We start from the raw sequence: 21578 nt of genomic DNA on the forward strand, positions 1-21578 counted from the left end.
TGGCCAAAGCTAGCTCAGATACATGTCTATCTGCCAGGTTTTAGGTGCTTGGTATTTAAAGTCTGGAGAGGAAGGTCTGGGGAGACCTGACAGGAGACTTCTCTGTTGTGACAGGACAAGGGGAAATGGTTTCAGAATAGAAGAGGCGAGATTTAGGCTGGATATAAGGAAGGAGTTATTTACAGTGAAGTGAGGCACTGGCACAGGTTGCCCAGAGAGGTGATGGTGCCTCAGAGAGACACCCAAGGTCAGACTGGAGGGACTCTGAGCACTGATGGAGCTGTGGGTGTCCCCATTCATTGTAGGGAGGGAGAGCAGATGGCCTTTAAGGGTTTCTTCCAGCTCAAACCATTCTGAGAGTCTGTGATTATGTTCTGTGATCGCTTGTGAACATATCACAAAAGCAATGGCTATGGAAAACAGCTTGATAGGGTTCAAGAAATACTTTAAGTTCAGAGTAGATGAAGGTTTTGGGAGGATGTGTATTCCAAATACTCACCTTTTTGGCTTTCTGGATTGATGAGGCAGTTGGAGTGTTTGCTCTTTAGATCATCACAAACCTTTTCATTGTAGAGTCTTCTGAAATGCTCTTTGCCCTGATGTGATTCCTGTTAAGCCCCACAGCAAGATAGTCCCTGTCCTCACTGGGGATGGTGTTGGAACCTAAATAGTTGGGAGCTGCCATTCCTATCTTTGGTAACACCATTCATACAGTGAAAATGCGTTGTGGTCGTCCTCATTTTGGCACTTAATGCTGTCAGTATTCTGCCCTTGGCAGAAGTGTTGCTAATCATGCTCCAGTTTGGCTGCACCCATCAACTGTAAGTGCTGAGAGATTAAATTCTGTTGAAAGGTCACCTGTAAGATTGTGTGGGTTTGATAGGGGATATTCTTTAACAGCTGGTCATCTCTTTTGCTTTTTCACACTACTGTGTGCAGAAGAACCTGGGAGAAGGATCAGCATTTAATGAATCGTATCCATAGTTTGCAGCTATATCATATGTCACAATGCAAGCAACACCTTATTTTTCTTTCAGAAGTGCCTTCAGCCCTCAATTCTGGCTGTCTAATTTGTGTCCCATCAGCTACACCGGTAGCAGCTGTGTTCTCAATCTGTGTCCGCACAGGGACAGTCTGTGGTGCTGAGAATAATAGGAAGCATTTGTCATTAGTAATCGTTTCCTTCTTTTTCTTTTGGCTGCAAACAGACTCATGACCCTGCAGTTTTCCACCCCGGCGGTAACTTGGGTCACTAAGCAGCATCTCCTCCCTGGATGCCCCCCAGTGCTGAGTAAAACAGATGACAAAACATAATCTAGTGAGGAGAGTGATGAGACAAATCTATGGAAACATAGTGAATTAAGCGTGGTTTGAGGGGGATGCAGCTAACTTACTCTGTATAGGAGTAGATATAATACACGTTACAAGAAAATATGGTTATGTACACAACGTGTAGTAGTTGTAGAGGTGAAAAGGATAATGGTTTAAGCTTGAGCCAAGACACAGGTAGATTAATTCCCCAGACTCGTAGGTCCATGGTACAGTTTCTAATTTAGAAATGATCTCTTTTCAGTGTAATGGATGGGAATGGCTGCACAAGGAAGCAGAGAGGAGCAAACTAAGATGTGAAGTTTTGCTATTACTTGTAACTCTTTGTTATTGCTTGGCTTTCTATAGCTCTTCCTATGCAGCCGAGAGAGATTCTCTCACCTCTTATTTAAACCTAGAGCGAAGTAAGACGTAGAGGTTAAATGAGTTGTCCAGAAAGACACAGTAGGACACGTCTAATTATGTCTCAATTTAGGAGTGTGTTCTGGCACCAGCCCAGGGAGCCAACATGAAAAGAGGGAGAAAAAAAACAACTCTGGAGGGAATGAAAAAAAAGAAAAGCAACACAAATACTTCTGCAAACCTGGAAATAGAAGAGGGGATTCTTTTTTCAGAACAGATGTTTGCTCTTCAAAATGGGCTTGTGGTCTTACAGCACAGGTCCACAACCCAAGATTCCTTGGTACTTTTTGTGATTGCTTTGTTCCCTTTTGCCTGGTTCCATGCTCTGCTCTTTTTGGGACCTCCTGGTGCTGGTGTTGGTCTTTCTCCATCTCCTTCACCTCCAAGGCAGTGGGAATCTGATGTAACAACCCCAATTTGGAGGTTGGAATAGAAGAAGAGAAAGGGAAGGCTGCTGCTCTCGCTCGTACAAAAGCGTTTCACATCTCTAACCGATTCCAGCGGCGATTGAGGCAGATTGTTTTTACAATATTTAGGTCATAAAATAAGCAGTTCCACGATCTCCAAAGCCTTTTAACTGCTGCTTTACAAGAAATTAAAAGCACCGTAAAATTATATTTAAAATCTCATTCAACTCCGCGTTCTCCTTCAGCCCACTCATGGGTGCAGTCAATAAGGAACGCGGACGTGGCAGCCAGCTTGAGGAGCACTGAACCCAACATGAGAGCACACCAACGTGTGCCTCTATGGGTCCCTAGGCAGCTGTTTACCACCTCATTCTTGGCTGCCTTATCTGGCCCCAAGAACTTTCTCATGCAGAAATCCCATCGTCCGCTCAGTGCTGTGGGCAGCCCTCCCCCTACAAACCCGCAGCACAGCTGCCTGCTCCTCTGGTAGCCTTAAGTGCATTGGTTTGCTGGGAGTGAGCGCTGCATTCGTGGGGAGAAATGCCTTCCTTTTAGGATTCTGCACTTGCATTGGCAAGGGAAGCAATGCTTGATGGGTCAGTGCTCTAAGCGTGCGCGGGTGGGAAGCACAAAGCTTCCCATCACTGAGCTTCTCTTCCAGTGTCTACTGGAAGGGTTTTCCATCTCCCTTGTAAACTTGTTGCTGATTCCATGGTGTCCTCCAAATCTCTTCTGTCCTCTTGTTTCCAACGCTGTCTGCTCCAACATTTCAGATATCCTCCATCTCCGACACCTTCCCATTTTCTCCTTTGTTACCAGGATGTTCCCTGATATTTTCCCATCTTTGACGTCCTTTGCAACTTCAGGAAGAGAAAATGCTCCTGTCCACACCTATTTAAATTAGACTTTGAAAGTATGACTCGGGTCCCTCAAAATCCTCAGCGTTTGCTTTCATTCCTTTTCCTAGCAAATGAAAAGTAATGGGCCTCTCAGTGGATTTACCTTTATGCTGTGCTTTAATTAATTGTTTAAAATATATGGAAAGAAACTTACAAAGATTTCAGAAACCTTTTTACACAGTGCAGCTGGGTTTTATCTCCCTGTGTCTCAGCTAAATCAGTTTTTTTCCACCTTAACAAAGAGAGAGGAGGTTTTCACTACCTGGTCTCCTACCTTCTTCTTGGCATTTAGCAAGAATAGCTCTTTGGTTTCAAGAGCAATCCATGGTAACTGCTTGAGTTCGAACAATTTTTGGAACTCACTGGGACCACCATCCCAGCTCTGCACCTGCTTTCTCTCCCCACTGAGCATGGCACACACACCACTGATTCTTGATTCCACTTCTCCTACTATTCGTATTTCAGTGGAGTAGAGAACTTCCCATCTGATAAGAGACATCCACTGAAAGTCTTGGGTTTGGGGTTTGGGAAACTTTATAGACTCTGAACACCTGTCCTATAAGTTAGCAGATCCCAGTGTTCCAGTGCACAGTGAGCAGCCCCTGGACTACATCTCTGTGCAGTGTTGGAGCTCCATCGTTGTCATTGCTCCTTCAGAGAGCAAATGGCTTAGAGTCTTGTAATGTCGTCTGATGCTGTTGGGTGGATTTTGGATGACTCCTCTGAGATTCCAGAGGTGGCACTGAGCTTTGATCATTTGCCTGAGCATCTGGACAACACTCAGATATGTGGTCTGATTTTTGGATGGGCTTGCGTGGAGCCAGAAGTTGGACTAGATGATCCTCATGGGTCCCTTCCAACTCGGGATATCATATGATGCTATGATCCTGTGATTTGGATGGAGGTATAAGCTCACATAAGCTCAACAAAAGCTGGGAAGAGAATAATGTGTCCTCTGCCAACAGGACATTCCATCCTCCCATTGCCTAAACTCATCCCTATCCTTGCTGTCCCTTTTTGCCTTGTAAGCATCTCCAGTCCATGCAAACACTTGTTCTTCATCTTGAGAATCCTCGGATCATTTTGTACCTCTGGGTAAGGAGCAAGGAGTCCTGTTGGTTGATTTTTCTAAGATGGTCTTCAAAGAGTTGATCTACGGACGATGGTTTTAAGACCTAGATTGTTCATTAGGGGAAGTGGACATAATTATTTCCCGTAAAACAAAAACTCTTTCAAAAGAGGTGCAAGCACAAGTGGATATTCATGGTTCCCCTCAACAGGAGTTGCTGCAACCTCGATCCTGCAGGTCTGCCATCATAAATTCTGGCAGCGTAAAGTAATTTGGGGAAAATCTCACCCTCAAGATGATCTTTTTGAGGAATAAAGTAGCCAGCTGTGTTTACTTTGACCACACAATATGTGTAAGGTTCTGTCCCTATGTGTACAGTATACAAAGAGAGAGATTCCTCCAATTCTGTATAATTAATTTCCAGTGGATGTCTCTTTTCTTGTGTGTGTTTGAACTCTTTATTCTTTGTTCATTGTAAAGGGCTTAACGGTTCCTGTTCCTTGATTCTTTCACTGGTGAAATGTTTTGGAAGAGAGGTTAGAGTCCCTCTGTGACCTGCCCTGGGTGGCCCAAGCCTGTAGACCTTGCAAAGACATTACTTTTTTGGCCTGAACACAAGTCTCTCAAACCTTTAGCCTGGCTAAATGCTTTGTACAAACAGGCGCATACTGATCTGCTCTATTCTCTTGTGATTTTCTGCTCAAGGGGCTGTACTGTAGGTGGCTTGCTATGTTTGCCACTTGCCTTGGTAGTGGAGAAAGTACAATAAATGAATCCGACAGTACCGAGGCCAGCACTGTGCTTGGTTGTTCCAAGAAAATTATCCTGAAATCTGGTTGAAGAGATTAAAACCAAGAAGAACTGGCTGTGTCTCTCCTCTAAAGCTCTGTTCTCTTCTTTGTTTCTTTCTTTTTTTTTTTTTTCTTTAAGACATTGTTTATTTCTCCTTCCAAAATAAGTTCGTGGCATTGGTATGTAAAGTGTGACCTCTGATTACAGGAGGTACCGCTGTTTTTGTAGCAGCCATGGGGTGAAGCATTGCATTCATTCCTCTTCTGCTTCCTTACAGTCCATTGCTGGAGCAGCTCTCTTATTGCATATAAGCTGTGGTCTTGATCTAATTTCTTCTGTAACACAAGCAATGTGATCTCATGTGTCATTTCACTCCATGGATGTCAAGTGCGTTGTTCATGCCATAGAGACTCCAATCCATTCTTTTTATGAGAATTGCTGTTGAAGCAAATGTTGGTTAATAAAGAGCACGTTCCGTATGCTACTGTTGTTATAACTTGTAGAGTTAAAGGGTGATATTGCTCCATAATTCCCAGTGTTAACTCCCATAGGGTTGGTTAATAGGAGACTGCTGAAGGTGAGCTGCTGGCTGTGGCATGGGATAAAATCTATCTCACGTTGCTCAGGGGTGGATGACAGTAGTGACAAGTTCACAAGGTTTTGAAAACATTTAAGATCAATTTGCAGGCGTTTTCTCATGACTATTTGAAATTCATACTTGTAGGAAGGCCTTAAACTCCATGTGTGCTTCAAAATAGATGCAGAGCAGCTGAAAACTCTTCAGTCTAAAATAAAAAATTCTTTTCAATTCGGTCCTTTCAGGGTTTCTCTTTTCCAGTGTTGCTTCAAATGTAATAGGTAACATGAAGTGGCCCCATTTGTAGAGTGTAGGACGTAATGCTGAGCCAGCTTGTTGGGTATTTCAACCTAGAGACATTAGTGGTACGGAGAAGCCCGGCACAGATTCACCTTTCAAGAGGAAGTTCAAAGGCTATTTTCCATATCTAAATGTTTTTAGCTTCTCAGGTACGTGCTTCTTCAGAGTAGGAGGTTAGAGGGTTGATGTGGCTTTGGGGATCATTTTTCCAGATGAGACAGTGGGGTGTACAGCAAATGTGTAAAGATGATTTATCCCTTGCAGAGCAGAGTCAGAAAGCTTGTCTCGTTGTTGCCTTGTGTGTGCATGCTGGTTCAGGCAAGCTACGCTCAAGCTTTGTAGCAAATGTACACATGCAGTTAAAAGTAATTAAAATAGTTTTGGAGGCTTAAGCAAGAATTCACCTTGGACTGTCCTCTGCCCAGTCCTGTCCCGTACAAAAGTGACAGAAGCTGTGAGTGGGTTCTTCTGCCTTTGAGTCATGCTTTTTCTTTCTGCATCCCAGTGAACAGTGCAAAGATGAGCCATCATTTCAGTTGTAGAGCCCTTCTGTTGGCTGAGTGTATTAAAAAGCAAAGCTCTCAATGTCTGGAAGTGGCCGCAGTGCCCTGGAGGTGCTGCTGTCTGTACTAAAGGATGTTCTCCATGCTGAGATTTTAATGGAAGGAGATGCCAGAAAGCCAGCAAGTAACCCTTTTCTGGTTTCCAGAAATAAGTCAGTTAAGGAGCAGGTCTGAATCCCTGCTAATTCATTAATCTTTCTTATTAAAGCCATATGACTAATCTGCCACAGGAAATCTGTGGAGATCTGTTTTCCTTCTTTTGAGGCATTTGCTTGAAAGTGAGATGACTTTTGGGAGGAGAAGTATACAAGGAGAAGACTTCCTGGCACAAAATGACTCTTCACAGAGCTTAGGGAAAGGCTTAGTCCACTGGTACCTTTGTGCAGTCATGGAGGCAGAAGGGAAAATCCTCCTTTCTCATTGCCGAGCCTTCTCCATTCCTTCATTTTATGCAACTGCAGAAGTGTTTGTAGATTCCTGAATGGAGAAAATGAGAATAGTTGAGCAATAGTAGACACCAGCATTATATAACATAAAAACACGTTATATTGTTACTGTGTATTTTTCCCTCCCTTCTTTTCTGCCATCACGCTTTGTTTCATTTCCTGAAAGCTCTCCATTCCAGTATGTCGAATCTCCGTGTCTCCAGGAGCAGCAAAACTCAGCCTATAGTGGAAACTCCCTCTTGAGTCTTTCATGGCGTCGAGTTGTGGCTTCACAAGTTAGGTCCCCTTGGTGATGAAAAGTTGCATGGAGAGCAGAGATAAAGCCATTATTTCTGTAGCTAAAGAGGGCGAAAACTAAGGGAAGTTGGGCAAAATCAACCTTGGACACATCTTCAAAAGACACACTTGAATGTATGCAGTCATTGGCTTCATGAGCGCTACCAAGGAAAAGCTGTTAAATGGCATGGAAGAACTAAGGTCCCCTAACATGAATTTGTTAAAGTCCCCCTTGGTGGCTTTAGACTTGTTTTAAATAATGAATTGGAAGACAAATAAATGACTTAAGTATGAAATTTTGGCCAGATTACATTGGAAGGAGGTAAATGTGGCCTTGAAAATATTCTCTTCGCTTTCGAAGCCAACGTTATTCAGTTGTCAGATGTCTTCATCCAAAATAAAGAAATATGCCACATAATGGCCGCGATTCTTCCCATTTGGGGTGGCTGTATGCTGGCAATAGTGCTCCATACCAGATAATGCAAATAATCTGCTGCCGAATAATTAATGATGCGGCCGGGCATATTTTTTTGATGAATGCTTATGGAGCCTGGTGACAGGCGTGAAATTAGAAAATTCCTTCAGTGCCCTAAAATATAAATAGCTTTCGGAACTGAAAAGAGTTTCAGAGCTGAAGATTTTATTGTGTCGAGAGGAAAAACTTTTCCACCCCCATCCCCCCCTTTCTTCTCCGCGAGTTGTTTGTCCATTCACAAAACAAATACTCTGAAGCCCAGTACGGCTCATGGGAATAAATTTCAGGTCGAATTAGTACAGTTTCCTTGCTGTCAGGACGGTGGAATTAATGGTGTTTTGATGACACGAATTTTGAAGGGCGAACAAAGAGGCTGAAGGGAGGGAGACATGACTCCTTAGAAGCGCGGTCCTCCTCTCCCCCAGCCTCTCTTGTCTTCCCTGTCATCCGTCTGCCAATCTCCCTGTCCATGGTTAGTTAAAGGCGCTTTTTATCCTCTTTTCTTTCCCACAGAGTTTGCCAGATCCGGCCCAGTGCCTGGGTTCCAAGGGGACACGCTGCAGTTGGCCTTCATCGACTTGAGACAAGTAAGTCTTTGTGTTTTTGTTTTTTGTTTTTCTTTTAAGATGTGTGACTGAAGACCATCAGGTCTTAAGGAAAGGGAGAGGAGGGGAAACGGCGTTGGTGATTTACGCCAGAGACCTATATTCCCCCCCGGGCACTCCCCCGCCTCCCTGTGTCCCAAACCACCTCCTCACTCCATGCTCCTGGAGATGGCGGAGGTGAAGGGGACTGGTGGGATGGGGAGAGGGAGAGTGAACCCTGACCCTGTGTCCGGCGGGGCCATTGTGCTCCCATTGGCTTCTGTGGCCGTGGCAGAATGATACCGGCGCGGCTGGCACGGAGCAGGTGCTGCAAACAGAGAGGGCACTGATGCAGAGACCGCCTGCTCTGAGCATTTTTGTTTGCAGATAATGCCTGGAGAAGCATTTGGCGAGCGATTTGCATTCCAGTTGGTGTGGGAAGGGTGTGCGTGGTGCGTCTGCCCTTGGTCCTGCTCCCCCTCCCTGGTCCCCCGTGCCACTGATGTCACAAGTGGCACACGAGTGTCACTTGGCCATGAGTGATCAAACGGCTGCTGGAGAAGGTGGTTGGGATCCACCATCGGTGCCCACTTCTCCAGGGGCCCAAAGAGCCAACTTGACCATAGCAGGTACTGAGACATTCGTAGGGCTTGGCAAGCCGATTTGGGGAAAGGGGCCATTGCAGTGAGTCATTTGTTAGGGCTGGAAATGGGCATTATGGATCTACTAGGCCGGGGGGAAAAAGTGAGGTGGTCCTGTCATCTCTTGGCACTGAAGATGGATGAGTTGGATAGAAAGTCTGAATGAAGTAAGACTCAATGACTGATGCTTCTCTCCTATTAAAACAATCTTTTTTTGTCTGTTAAACCCCCCTGGCTTTGTCCCTGCTGCCATCATGATGCAGTGCCTCTTGTTTTCAGAGTTGACGTAGTTTGCATTCTGAAAACTTTCGGGTGCCGAGGGTATTTCTTAAATCTGCATAATCTCTTGTATCGATGATCTCCTCACCACTGTGACTCTGAGCCACGCTGGAGCCGCTTTTAACCCGTAAGGGTTTGAGAGCTTCTCTGAATCCAATTGAGGTGCAGAGCAATCCATCACCCAATGACACTTTTGCAAGGCAGCGATAACTTTAATAGCGTCGGGATACCATGTGGGTGCCCTTCGTACTCCAGCCTGTGAGTAAGTACCAAATTTGTTTGCAGAACATTCCAAATAGATCTGCAGAAAAGGTGCGTGTTATCACGGCCGCGTGTTGACATTTTTATCTTCATTAACTTCTTGGCACTTTATTGACTGCAATACGCAATGCGCTTGCAACCTCCCGGATATAAGGAAATGTGGAGGCTTTGGTTCTTTTCCAAGCACAAAGACATGAATGTGGGGATTTTGAAGAGGAAAGCTGTGGCTTTCTGAAGAATGAGACGCCGTAAAAGTGCTCTGTGAGGTTGAGCTGCTGTGAGCCAGTGCGTTAGCAGCAGGCTGGGAGATGCAAAATGTTTGTACGGCTCATAAGTGCAGAACGCAGCCAAATGAATTCAGCTCAAGCAAGGGAGAGGCTGAACAGTAGCCTTCTACCATTCTTCTTCCTCTGTCAAATGTTCTCCTTTGTACAGAACATTTTCTTCTTTGTTTAGGAAGGCAGTCCCACCTTCTTCTTGTATTTGAAAATGAGGCTTTTCTGAGTGTTGCAAGGAACAGGGGAGGAGTGCCAGGTGAGAACAGGCAGTCCTAGATGTTCTGCTGGATAACAGCAGTGCTCATTGGTGCCAAGGATTGTAGCAATAATGGACAACCTCATTTCTGCAAGTAGAGCTGAGTCCGCTTATCGCTGCTTTACTGAGATTAGTGACCACAGGAGGGTTTGAGATGGTTCCCAGCTGCCTCTGCCATACCACTGCCCTGACCCCATGGCACAGAATGTGTCACCAAGCTTTGGGTATCTGCGTCATCCACTGCTCCAGGACTGTCAGAGATCCCACACTTCCACCACCATGGAACATCTAATTGGATTGCATCTCCAAATGGGAGCTGGGAGCTGGAGGGTGAGCAGGTGGATGGAGGTGCAGCAAAGAGAGGTCTTAACGTTTTTATTTGCTTTGCTTTTAATTTGCTCTCTTTAGGTATGTTGTTCTTCCTCTTTGATGCCACTGAATGTTAGCGTAGTGTTGACATAGAAAAATGACAGCCTTGCCCATGGCAGGGGGTTGGAACCAGATGGTCTTTAAGGTCCCTTGCAACCCAAACCATTCTATGATTGTCATCCTATGAAGACGTTCCCACCTAAAATTGGAGGAGCTTCTGCATAGCTGCTGAAGGAGCGTTTCAAATCTCCATACAAGCTTTTGAAAAGGTATTAAAAATAATGTCAGGTTTGTGTTCTAGGGAAATCTATACCCACCTGTCAATTAGCATGGTTCTGCATGAGCAAGGTAGCTTTGCTGTGTAGGTAATTAAAATAACCAGACAGAAAACACACACACTGTAAGACAATTAAAAAGATCCCTCTCTTCTTTCCCACTGTATTTTAGTACTATTAACCTTGAGCTTCAAAAAAGCAATTCTGGATACAAGAAAAAATTCAAAGTATCTTGAGATGAAGTTGCTTTAAAATGAAAATTATTTCCTAGCACAATAAAATGTAAAATGGGAGAAGAATGCAGTGATTGGATTTGATTCTCAAATATAAATCGCTGTAATGTAGAGCTATTAAAACTTTCATACGTGACTTAGGCACTTGGGTCCCAATACCACAGCATGCCCAAGTGCCACTGATGAGCTCCAGGGTACTCCACATCAGCCCAAATCTGCACATGCAATGAGTTCCCTGTTCTCACCTCAGTTTCTGACCAGCTGGAAGTGTTTTAGCTTTTCATTTCCATGGCTTTCTTATAAGCAAGTTGGTTGAAGAGGCAAGGCTTTATATTTGTCTGTGAAGTCGCTGCAGTCCCCGGCCATGCTGATCTCTCCTAGAAGCCAGATGGACACTTGTGGCCGCCCGCCAAGGAAAATCGGTCTCCAGCGCTCGAAGAATTTCACTCTGGGCTCTGGCAGGGGAACACCTTAGCTGGATTAGAGCTCCTTACTCGAGGCCCATCCTTCTGTCCAGTGGATTGTAAATCTGTGTGTTGAATATCCACTGGAAGTGCAAACTTTCTGCATCGAGGGCAATTTGGAGCCCTTATCCCAGAGACACACGAGTGAGGGATGAGGGCTGGGAGGTTCCGCTCTTCTGCTCCATCATTTTTGTTTCTCATCTTGGTTGCAGCTTGTGAATTTGATGGTGCTTGTGAATTTGAGCATCAGCTTTACAAACCCCAGCAGCGAGGTAAGATAGGCAAACGCCGGTTTGGGTGCGTAACAGCTGTTCTGCTCACCGCTTGTCAAATAGCAAACATTTTATGTGCTCTTTTTACTGTGTTTGAAAGCCAGTTGTGGTTGCTGTGGGTTTGTGTTGGATGTCGGCCAGCTGCGTAGTGAGAGGTCTCCCTCCAATGCATTAATTTTTCCCTATTACCTCTGATAGGGATGCTTGATAGAAGAGCGTTCCTCTCAAGAACACAACTCCCTTCTGTCCCTGCTACGTGCTCCATTCATCTTCCTCTTATACAAATTTTCTGTCTTTTCTGCATTGTTCACATATTTCTTGGAGGTTTTTTTTCCATTTAGGAGATGTATTATAAAAGTTTAGGCAGGAGTGTTCAGCCTTACAAAATGTGTGCTTGCTCTTTCCTTTTTCCTATCTAAATTTCTCCCATTGACTTAGGAATCATCTTGCCCATTTTGGCTGTATTTGGTTAGTGGGCTTCAAAGGTACAACGACCCTACAGGTTTTTGGGAAGATATGAGCCAAGATATTGGAGAAAAGTTGGACTGCGAGCTCATCCTTTAGACTTCAGAGATTCATAGCTCAGGTTCGAGAGAAACCAAGGGGAAGTCTGGATTTCTTGATTCAAAGTGTTTCTAAAGAATTGCCCGCTCTGTTGCAAGGATTCAATGGTGAAGGTTACACTGAGAGATATAGTGATGCTGATATTTTGGATATCCAGCTTAGCTTCAACCATCAGATGGTAAATGGAGTTCTTAAGACTCCATTTGATGTGGTTGTTGGCTGCTTTAAAGGCATGGTAACTTGGGGCTTCAGTATCCAGTTCCAAGCATGGTGGCTGAGGGGAAGCCCTTGTAAATCTGGTCTGAAGGGCCAAGACCAAATAGGTATGTATGCTGTGAAATGACCCAACGAGGCGGTGGCCACCTCTCTGCTCTAAGACAACTCAATGGCAGGAAGATGGAGCCAACCCCTCCAAGAGTTTCGAGGCAGCACCCAGCCCAGCGTGCAGGTTTGTTCCCACCAGGCAGGAAGCTGTGGGTTGTTGCTTTTCTTTTTTTTTTAAACTTGTTTTTATACTTTGCAATTAAAGGCTTCCCTGCCCTGCAAAGATAAGTGAAGAGCGGTGCGAAAACAAGATGTTGGATGAACCCTGGAGCCAAGGTTCCTGTGCCTGCTGAGATAGGGACTGCCAGTCCTATGAGTGTGCAGCGGCGTGGAGGGGTTCGTTAGGTGTCAAACTGGTTTGGTTTATTTTTCTCCACTTGTTTTGCCAGGAGATGCAAGAGAAGTTGAAAATCATATTATAGGGAGGATCAATTAAGTTAAATATCTCAGCGAGATGTCTCTGCTCCGCATGTACTTGCTTGTGTCTTTGAAGCACAGGTTTCTGTCATAGGAGGAGTTGCAGACAGAAGAGCTGAGCTTTAATCATTGGACGCAGTAAGGCAGAGATGAAAAGGTGACTCACTGGTTTCATCTCATCTACTTCCTTGACAATTGCTTTTTTCCACCTCCAAGTTGTTCAGCAGGCAGCCGTGCCCACCGCCTCGCCCGAGCGTCGGCTGGTTCACCAACACGCACTGCACAACTCTGGGCAGGTGTACCTCCATCACTCTACACTGGTTTTTGAGAAGCACTCTTCTACATTTTGATTTCTTGAGCGTCCCTTGCAACTTTTACCAGCCCTTAGATAGAAGAAAAGGTCTGTTGAGGGCCGTCCCATGCGTGCCCTTTTGAGTGATGTCAAGCAAAACATTGGATTCTATTAATCTTTCATTGCAAATGTCATGTTGTTCTTGTTCAGTAAGGAAACGGGGTGTGAAGACACACAGTTGCAGCCTTCATTCTTAATTACTTGGCAGTGATGGGTTTGAGCTGGTTTTATCGTTACTCTTAAATACAGGTTTTTGCTGTTAAGATTATATCTCTGGGCTGTTAATTACTTTTGCTGCTCCTCTCCGAATTCCCTCCACTGATTGGTATCTTTTGGATAACGCATCAGCCATTATTAATCATGTTCATTATGGCAGTGCCTACAGGCCAACTAAGATCTGCCCGTTTTGCTGGGTCTTGTGCAAACACGAAGAACTGAAGAGTCTAAACAAATGGTGGAGCCCAGAAGGGGCAAGCTGGATGCATCTAACGTGGAGCCGAGCAAATTATTGCCAATGAAGTGGTATTTTGTTGAATAAAACCCATGAATGGGATAAGTGCTTTTCCAGGCATCCAGAAGCCGTGGCTGCACCGATTTCTCAGAAGTGGAGATATCATCTTCTTCACCCTCTGTCACACCTCTCTTCTCACACAGACCCAAATTAGGCTGGTTTTTCTAAATGCCCAATCGCCTGGGGAGACCAATTTCAAAGCTGTAGTCTGGTGTTAATTCATGGTGGACCTCAGTGCTGCTCCAGCATCATGCTGAGTCTCCTCTCAAAAGCTATCTGGGTGAAGTATACACAAAGGGGATTCGGAGCTTGATGATCCTTGAGGTCCCTTCCAACCCAAGCCATCCTATGATTCTGTGATAGTTCATGTTTCACCTGCAAGCAAGATGTGACCAGGGCCTGAGCTTCAGCCCCCGAGTTCACCACAGTACATGGGACCTCCTCCTGTGTCACCACTTGTCCTCTAAATCAAATCCTGTTCCATTTCCACAAGTCAAGGAAAACCAATTGGTTGCCAGCCCCAGTTGGCACTATCACTGGGATGCAAGATGCTGTCTGTTATCTGGTAACCATCTGAACCTCGGTTAAAATCTCTCTTGGAATCATTGTGGCACATCTAAGAAGGAAAAAGAATGGTTTGCTAGAATGTGTTGCTTCCTCCTAAAGCTCAAACTTCAGGTTTTTGCAGCCCTGGTCATCCTCAGTGCATCAGAATGGTGCTCTGTGTTGGAGACCCGTTGCAGACATCTCAGGGCCAGGCAGGATGGGGCTCTGGTGCATTATTTAGTGGTTGGCAACCAGCCTGTGGCATTGGAGTTGGAACTAGATGATGTTTGAGGTCCCTTCCAACCCAAGCCATTCTATAATTCTATGATTCTAGGAACACTGAGGCACTTTTTTCTGCACTCTGGTGCATCTTTGTGTGAATGACCACAGAGATGTGCTCAGACACGGATTGTTGGGCAGGCATTGCCCAGGGAACCATGCTGAAATCCCCCAGACAGCAGCTAACCCATTGCAAGAGGACCAGGAAGGGCATTCCAGGGGCTTGGCCAAACCACTGTTTTTCTGGCTTGTTAAGTTCAGGGTATGGTTTTCTTTAATGCCTATAAACCAACAGTATTTGAAAAGGGCATATTAAGTAATTTATTTATTTTTGAATCAGTGTTAAATGCCTGACTCACAAAAGAAGGATGGTTCAAAGTTTGTGCTGAAAATCCAGGCTGCTGCTCGCTGTGCTCTGCAGAAAGGGAATGGGGAAAGGGAAAGACACACAAAGGCATGAGCTCAGGGTGGATTTAGAGCCTTAACTCTGATTTTTCTTGCTTTGGTGAGTTTCAGCTAGTCTTAGTGGTACTTCAGACATACCCTTTTGTAGTTCAATTACATTAAAATCACCCGGATCCCAGCCCATTCAGCTGCTCCAGCTCCTTCAGAAGCCATCCCTCTTGATCTAGGAAGGATGTATTGGTGTGCTGAGGAGTGAAAGAGCCTGGGTGCAGCCCAGAGCCTTCAAACATAAAATCAGGAGTGCAAACACATTTTGTTAGCACTTCTCATACGCAGAGAGAACACTGCTTGGATTTCTGTCAGTAAGGCATAGCGATGGAAATATATGGTAGCAAACAGCGCAGGGACTCCATGAAGAACCTCAGCCAAAGGGGACTTTGCAGCAGATTGGGAACTTGTTGCAGTTGGGTTTTATTCCTGTAAGACTCCACCGTAGGTCCTGCCTGCTCCTGGACACCCCCAGCCCCTCCTGGGCCCTGCCCTGCAGCAGGTTGCTGTTGCTTTAGGCATCTGCTCGGGGCCATAAGCAGCAGGAGCTGTGGCAGGAGGACTTGCTCCCTGCTGTGCCCTCTTATTTGCAGGAGGCTGAGACATCCGAGCAGGGAAATGGATACCGATACGTTACAGGGCCTGCTTTCACCTTTAACCTGCTGACTGAGGTAGGGGTGGTGGGGAACAGAGAGGGGCAGAGGTGGCTGCCCTTAACCCCGAGATCCCCAGCAGTGAAACCGAACCCGCTTGGGCGATCCCAAGTGTCATTCTCAGGCTGGGAAGGAAGAGCTTCGCTGCCTGATTGGAAATGCCATCCATAAAGAAGCCTTTATGAGCTGCCTTTCCTGACACCCTAGCTTCACCTTGTGTGGTGCAGGGTTTTGGGTTTTGTCTTTCATTTATGAGCCGTCCCGTTGCTGCTGTGAAAGCGAAGAGCACGTCGCTTGGCCCGGACCTGGCTGGGTGATAAAGCACTCTGAAGCCATAGGGAAACAATATCCCACTGCATCCCTGTAACTCTTCTCCCTGGGGTGTCCCAGGTGCAGCTGGGTCACTGCGTGGTGGTTTCAGAGCCAGGAAATGGGAGCCTGTCGGTGGGGGGACGGGTTGGATATTAAGAAAGGGTTCTTCTCATTAGAACAGGCTGCCCAGTGAGGCGGGGGCGTCACCATCCCTGGAGGTGACCAAGAACCATGGAGATGTGGCACTGATGGACGTGGTCAGTGGGCATGGTGGGGTTGGACTTGGGGATCCCAGAGGTCTTTTCCAACCTTAATGATTCTATGATTCTGTGGTATTGCTTGACTCGAGCAATCGGATGTCATGCAGATCCAAAAGCCACCAATGGTGTGATGAACATCTAGGGGAGGTTTGCAGGGCAAGACCTCTGGTGCTCTTGTCCATCAAGGCAGTTGTACAGAAGCCTTCAGTACCCCATAGCATCCAGGAATGAGGTATTAATTGCCTTAAACAAGCGGTCTCAGAGCAGGCTGCTGTCAGACTCTCCCATTGATTTTCCCATTTGATTTAAGGAGTGCGTGTGTTGGCTAGCACTTCTGTCATGTTGCACACTTTGATTAGGAGGCTAATAAATGAGATAAGCTCCGTGGGGAGCTGATGTGTAAGGGCCCAGTGGCTGAGAGAACTTGTCCTGTGTGTGCTTCAAGGCAACACATTGGTGGGAATGACAACAGCCCTGGAGCAATCAGCAAGAGTAGAGGAGTCCACCTGATATGTTCACAGTTGGAGTCTCAGGGCTCTGTTTGAAGCTGGCTTTGCCATTATTCTTCAGCCAAGGATTCACTCCCAAAGCTTGGTTACTTGAGGCTGACACACAGCACATCTTGTACAAAAGCATCAGCCCTGGACAGTTGTCACTTTTATTGACGAATTGACAGCAAGGTGGCACTATATAGCAAGGAACATTGCAGTGTGATTTACTTCTCTATTAATAAATTCTCCCTATCCCGTGATAAAAATAATAGTTTACACTCCTATCGTGTCTACTGATTCCAGGTTTTAAATAGAGCATAAGAGTTGTGGCTGTTAGATGAGTTGTTTACCAGATTAACTCTTATTAGGAGAGTTGATCTGATGGTAGTGGGAAGTTTTGTGCTCTTGCTCTGAGTCGATACCTCAATGCTTGAGTGCAGTTTCCCTTTAGAATAGGTAGGGAGTGGTGCAGGCATCCAAGTGTGAATGCCTAACGTTGTCTTAGAAGCCCAAAGGTGTCCCAGACATTCACAAGATGCAAGTAGACAGGACATGAGCACACAAGAGAGGCTTGTGTCTTGCTAGGATGGAGCTTGTGGATGCCTTCAGGTGCCTGAAATGATATTGGATGCCTCTGTTTAGGAAATGAGCTGCTCTATGGTGTGACTGGAGGTTGGTTTGTTGCATCTACGTCAACATCTGTTGTAGGGTTGAGATCAAGGTTGGAAGTGATGTCTCTGATACTTGGAGAAGGAATGGAAGGGGAAATGGGTTTTGTTCTAGCCCATGGCAGGTGTTGTTCCAGCATCAAGAAGACATGTGAGCCAGCAGAAGTACCCAAATCTGACTTTCTAGCTTTGCGTTCCTGCCTAAAATGAGTAAAATGAGAACTCAATCCTGGAAACAGCAAACTTCACCGAAGCATCAGGGACTTAACAACCAGCAGAACACCAGTGTGCAATTTTGATGAAATATTAGAATAAGTGCTTTTATTATTTCCTGGGTTTACTACATATCTGAAGCAATGTGTGAATTCCCAGGTGGTGTGTAAGACCAGCTGAGTGCTAGCAGAGCTCTGTGTGCTCCATTGCATAGAGAGGAAGAGAGCAATTAGGCTAATGGTCTTTAACTGATAAAGATTGAGTTCCTTCTGGAGTAGGAAGACCTCCTGAAGTTTCAGGATTGCCTGAACAATACAGAAGAGAAAACAAGGTGGGAGAAGAGCAATACATGATAGAATCACAGAGTTGTTTGAGTTGAAAGAGACCTTTAGAGGCCACGTGGTCCCACTCCCCTGCAATGAACGGGGACACCACAGCTCCATCAAGTGCTCAGAGCCCCATCCAGCCTGACCTTGAGAATCTCTGTAGGGCACCCACCATCTCTCTGGGCATCCTGTGTGTTTCAGTGGAATTGGCTCACCAAAGGGTGAAGCCAAGTGGCTGAGCTCCACTTTGCAGGTTTGGCCCTGTACAGGGACCCTTATGTTAGGATGTGCCTTGTAGGATGAATGCAACCCAAAGGGCTGTTGAGGTTCCAGCTGGGGTGAACTTTCGTCTGCTGTGGCTGTAGCTTCTCTTGGGACAAAGCAGAAAACAGGGATCTCACCTGGCTCTGTTGGGGTCAAGCAACAGAGGAGCCCTGAAGTCTTCTCCCCTCCCTCCCTTTGCATTACTGATGGCTTTTGAGACTGCATATCGGGTTGTGTGCTCATGCATATTCATCTCTCTAGCAGGCTTCTCCTCCTCCATTCATTGAAATTCTCCCTCTCCATCAGGCTCCGCCGAAGGGAGTTCCCTTGGGGGTGGATTTGAGTGTAACAGCAAGCTGGCGTCAAGTCTCGTGGATCGATACTGTGCATGCTTTCAGTGTTTAAATTACCACCATGGTCTGTTGGTCTTGGCTTAGGCGAAAGAATCCCGGCGATGAAATGACACTCGATCTGGAGTTTGCCTGATAGTGTAAACAAGCACATTAGTTGGACCGGATAAGCATGATAATTGCAGAGCGAGGCTGTTCCTTGAATGGATCTATTAAAGTCAGCTTCAGGGAGCTGCATCATCCTGTTACACTGCTGCAAAGAAAGGAGGAAAAAATCAAATAGCTATAGCTGGTGGATATTACTGTAGGATAGCTAAGCCTCCTAATCTGTTCTTAGCTCCCTGCTGAGCTTGTGCTGCTATGGGATGTTGGGTGGCTTGTGGATCAGAGTGCTTCTTTCTTGCTTTGTGTTGCAGGAGAGCTGGGTACATGGGGTTATGGAGCTGTCCCTGTTGGGGTTTTATCTCCCGTTCCTGGGTTCAAATCCCTCATTGATCCCATCAGATAGGAAAAGCACCCATCTCCATCCGTGCCACATACGACTTTAAATGTGAAAAGGCCTGGCAGAGACGTAGTGGGGAGCTTCAGATACTTGTTCTCTGATACCCACTCACATTGGATGAGAAACAGCACTGCCATGGGAGAAGGGGTTGTCAGGAGATGTTTGAGTTGTTCTGACCTGAGCTTGGAAATTCGGGCTGTAAGATTTTATTCACAATTCGAAGAGCTGTGGACCAGTACTGAGTCACAGAAAGAAAATTACGCTGTAATTCTAGATGTTAGCTGGCCTGGCTTTGTGACCCATCTTAATGGCTGACCTGTTGGGCTGCCGGGCTGTGCATCACCAGGGGCCTTCATTCCTCTTGCTGGAGCAAACCTGAGCTCATTCAGCAGAATAATGTAGCTGTGTGACTTGATTCTTGCTTTTTGGCTAACTGCTGTGACCACTGGCTAGTCAAAGTCTGGGCTGTAACTCGGTCTGATCAGACATGGAGGTGACAGAGCTTTCGCTACTGGCGCTGGTTGGGAGTTTTGTGTCGTGGTGGTGTTCCACAGGGGTTGGCACTGGGTTTGATCTTGTTCAACACCTTCATCGGGGACATGGAGGAAGAGGTAGAGTGCACTGGGTCTTCAGCGAGACCTGGACAGGCTGAGAGTCGCGTGAAGAGGAACTTCATGAGGTTCAATGAGGGTGAGTGTACGGCCCTGCACCTGGGGAGGAATAAGTGCTTATATCAGTACAGATTGGTGGCTGAGCTGCTGGAAGTAGCTCTGCAGAGAAGGACCTGGGGTTTCTGGTGGGCAGCGGTTGGCCAGTGATTGACCAACAGTTGACCAGTGGTTGGCCAACAGTTGACCAGTGGTTGACCAGTGGTTGGCCAACAGTTGACCTGTGGTTGACCATTGGTTGACCAACAGATGACCACAGGATGACCATGAGCCAGCAGTGTGCCCTGGTGACCAAAAGGGCCAATGGGATCCTGGAATGCATTGCACAGGGTGTGCACAGCAGGGTGAGGGAGGTTCTCCCCTCCATGTCTGAAGGATGGGGGTCAGGGGAATGCAGTCAGGCTCTTTTCAGTGGTGCCCATTGCCAGGACAAGGGGCACTGGGCACAAACTGGAGCCCAGGAAGTTTGGTCTGAACATGAGGAAGAACTTCTTGGCTTGGAGGGTGGCATCTCCCATCCTCCTGTGCACAGCAGTCACATCTGCCCAAGTGGAAGAGTAAATACTGCTCCGATCTAATCATTTTAAATGTTCCAGAGTGTAATACCTTAATTTGGTTGCTGACATTATGGCTGATGGGGAAATGATGTGCTAATCAGGAATGACAGCGATGGGAGATAGGAATCTTTTGTTTCAAAGATGAAGCGAACCTGAATGGAGCCTTGTGGGGTGTGCCCTAAGCAGAACCAGTCCCTGCAGCTGACTCAGAGCAGGAACCCTCCGAGGCTGTGCCTTTTAGCAGACTTGCTCTCATTTAAACCTGTTGCTGGCCTCAGGAAGATCCATTCCCAAAAGGTCAGCAGCATCCCAGCATTAAGTTGTTGTGATTACACAGCCAAGATTTATTTTCATTATTCTTTTTTCTTTCTTTCTTTGGGGCAACTTGGAACCAACCATACGCAGCCTGCTCTTGCTCTGTCCCTCTTAATGTCTAAAATCTGGAGGGGGGTGGGAATCCTCCCTGGAATGCAACCCTATGCAGAACTGCTTTGTGAAACTGTTTGAAAACAATCGCTTCTGCAGGAGTAGGAGCTAATTTGAACAGCCAGTTCTGTCCTTGAGATTTACATTCTGGGATGCCAGAGGAAAATAGCACTCTGGAATTTGCTTCGTGTTTGAGGTTAGTTTGAAAGGAGTCCGGCACTTTTCTTGAGGGTGGTTTTATATAGCAGCTCGCAGTGGAAACAGTTTGTCTTTTATATTTTTAGGTTAAGGGATTTCTTTAAGGTCAGACTGAGTTCACGCTGCTTTCTGCTTTGCCCTGATGGACGTAGGCATTACGGTTTGAGTTTGAACTCGTCGTGTAGCCTCTGGGGTACATTATTCTATATGGTCTGGGGAGCAGGTTGAGAAAATAAAAATACACACATCATTTCCCAATTTGGGGAAGCTGCTGCTTCTAATCTATCCCCTCAAACAGGGGAAGTGCTCAGTGAGCATCACCTGGCACCCCAGGTGGGGCAGTGCATTGCCTTGAAGAGAAGCTCTGCTCACAGACTTAATTGCAGATTCTATCAATTAGGGCACTTAATGATCCCTCTGCCATTCAGCTTTCTCTGACCGGCTGCAGGAAGGATGCAAAAAGTGTGGCTGCCCTGTCATTCCCATGGGCTGTTCCTGATGTTATATCCACACGGTGATGATGTTTTGAGCACCTCTGCTCACAGCCTGCTACGAGATGCTCCAAGCAGAAAGGAACCCTCCAGCACAATACAGTAGTGTATTTTTCCCTAAAGATGATCATTTAACTTAAATTTTCCTATGGTGAGAAAGTTCTGCTCTAGTAAAGAGATAGTATGGAATGTGTGCAAATGTGTAGATAAATATATCTGAAGAGGTTTTCCAAGAAAAAAGAGTGACTTAACGGACAGTGAAAACAACAATCATAGAATCATTAAGGTTGGAAAAGACATCTGAGG

At 46.0% G+C, this 21578-nt stretch overlaps 1 protein-coding gene across 5 annotated transcripts in view; it reads left to right on the forward strand.

The window, feature by feature from the left end:
- EXOC6B (exocyst complex component 6B) overlaps positions 1-21578 on the forward strand; it is a 242439-nt gene that overhangs the window by 172165 nt on the left and 48696 nt on the right. For all 5 annotated transcript variants that reach the window (XM_090139927.1, XM_090139931.1, XM_031588119.2 and 2 more), the window contains one exon: positions 8049-8122. In XM_090139927.1, the coding sequence (XP_089996053.1) occupies positions 8049-8122 (74 nt within the window). The remainder of the gene's footprint in view (positions 1-8048; positions 8123-21578) is intronic.

This window comes from Phasianus colchicus, chromosome 4, assembly GCF_987193195.1.
Source record: "Phasianus colchicus chromosome 4, bPhaCol1.hap1.1, whole genome shotgun sequence".
In the NCBI taxonomy this organism is placed as follows: Eukaryota; Metazoa; Chordata; class Aves; order Galliformes; family Phasianidae; genus Phasianus; species Phasianus colchicus.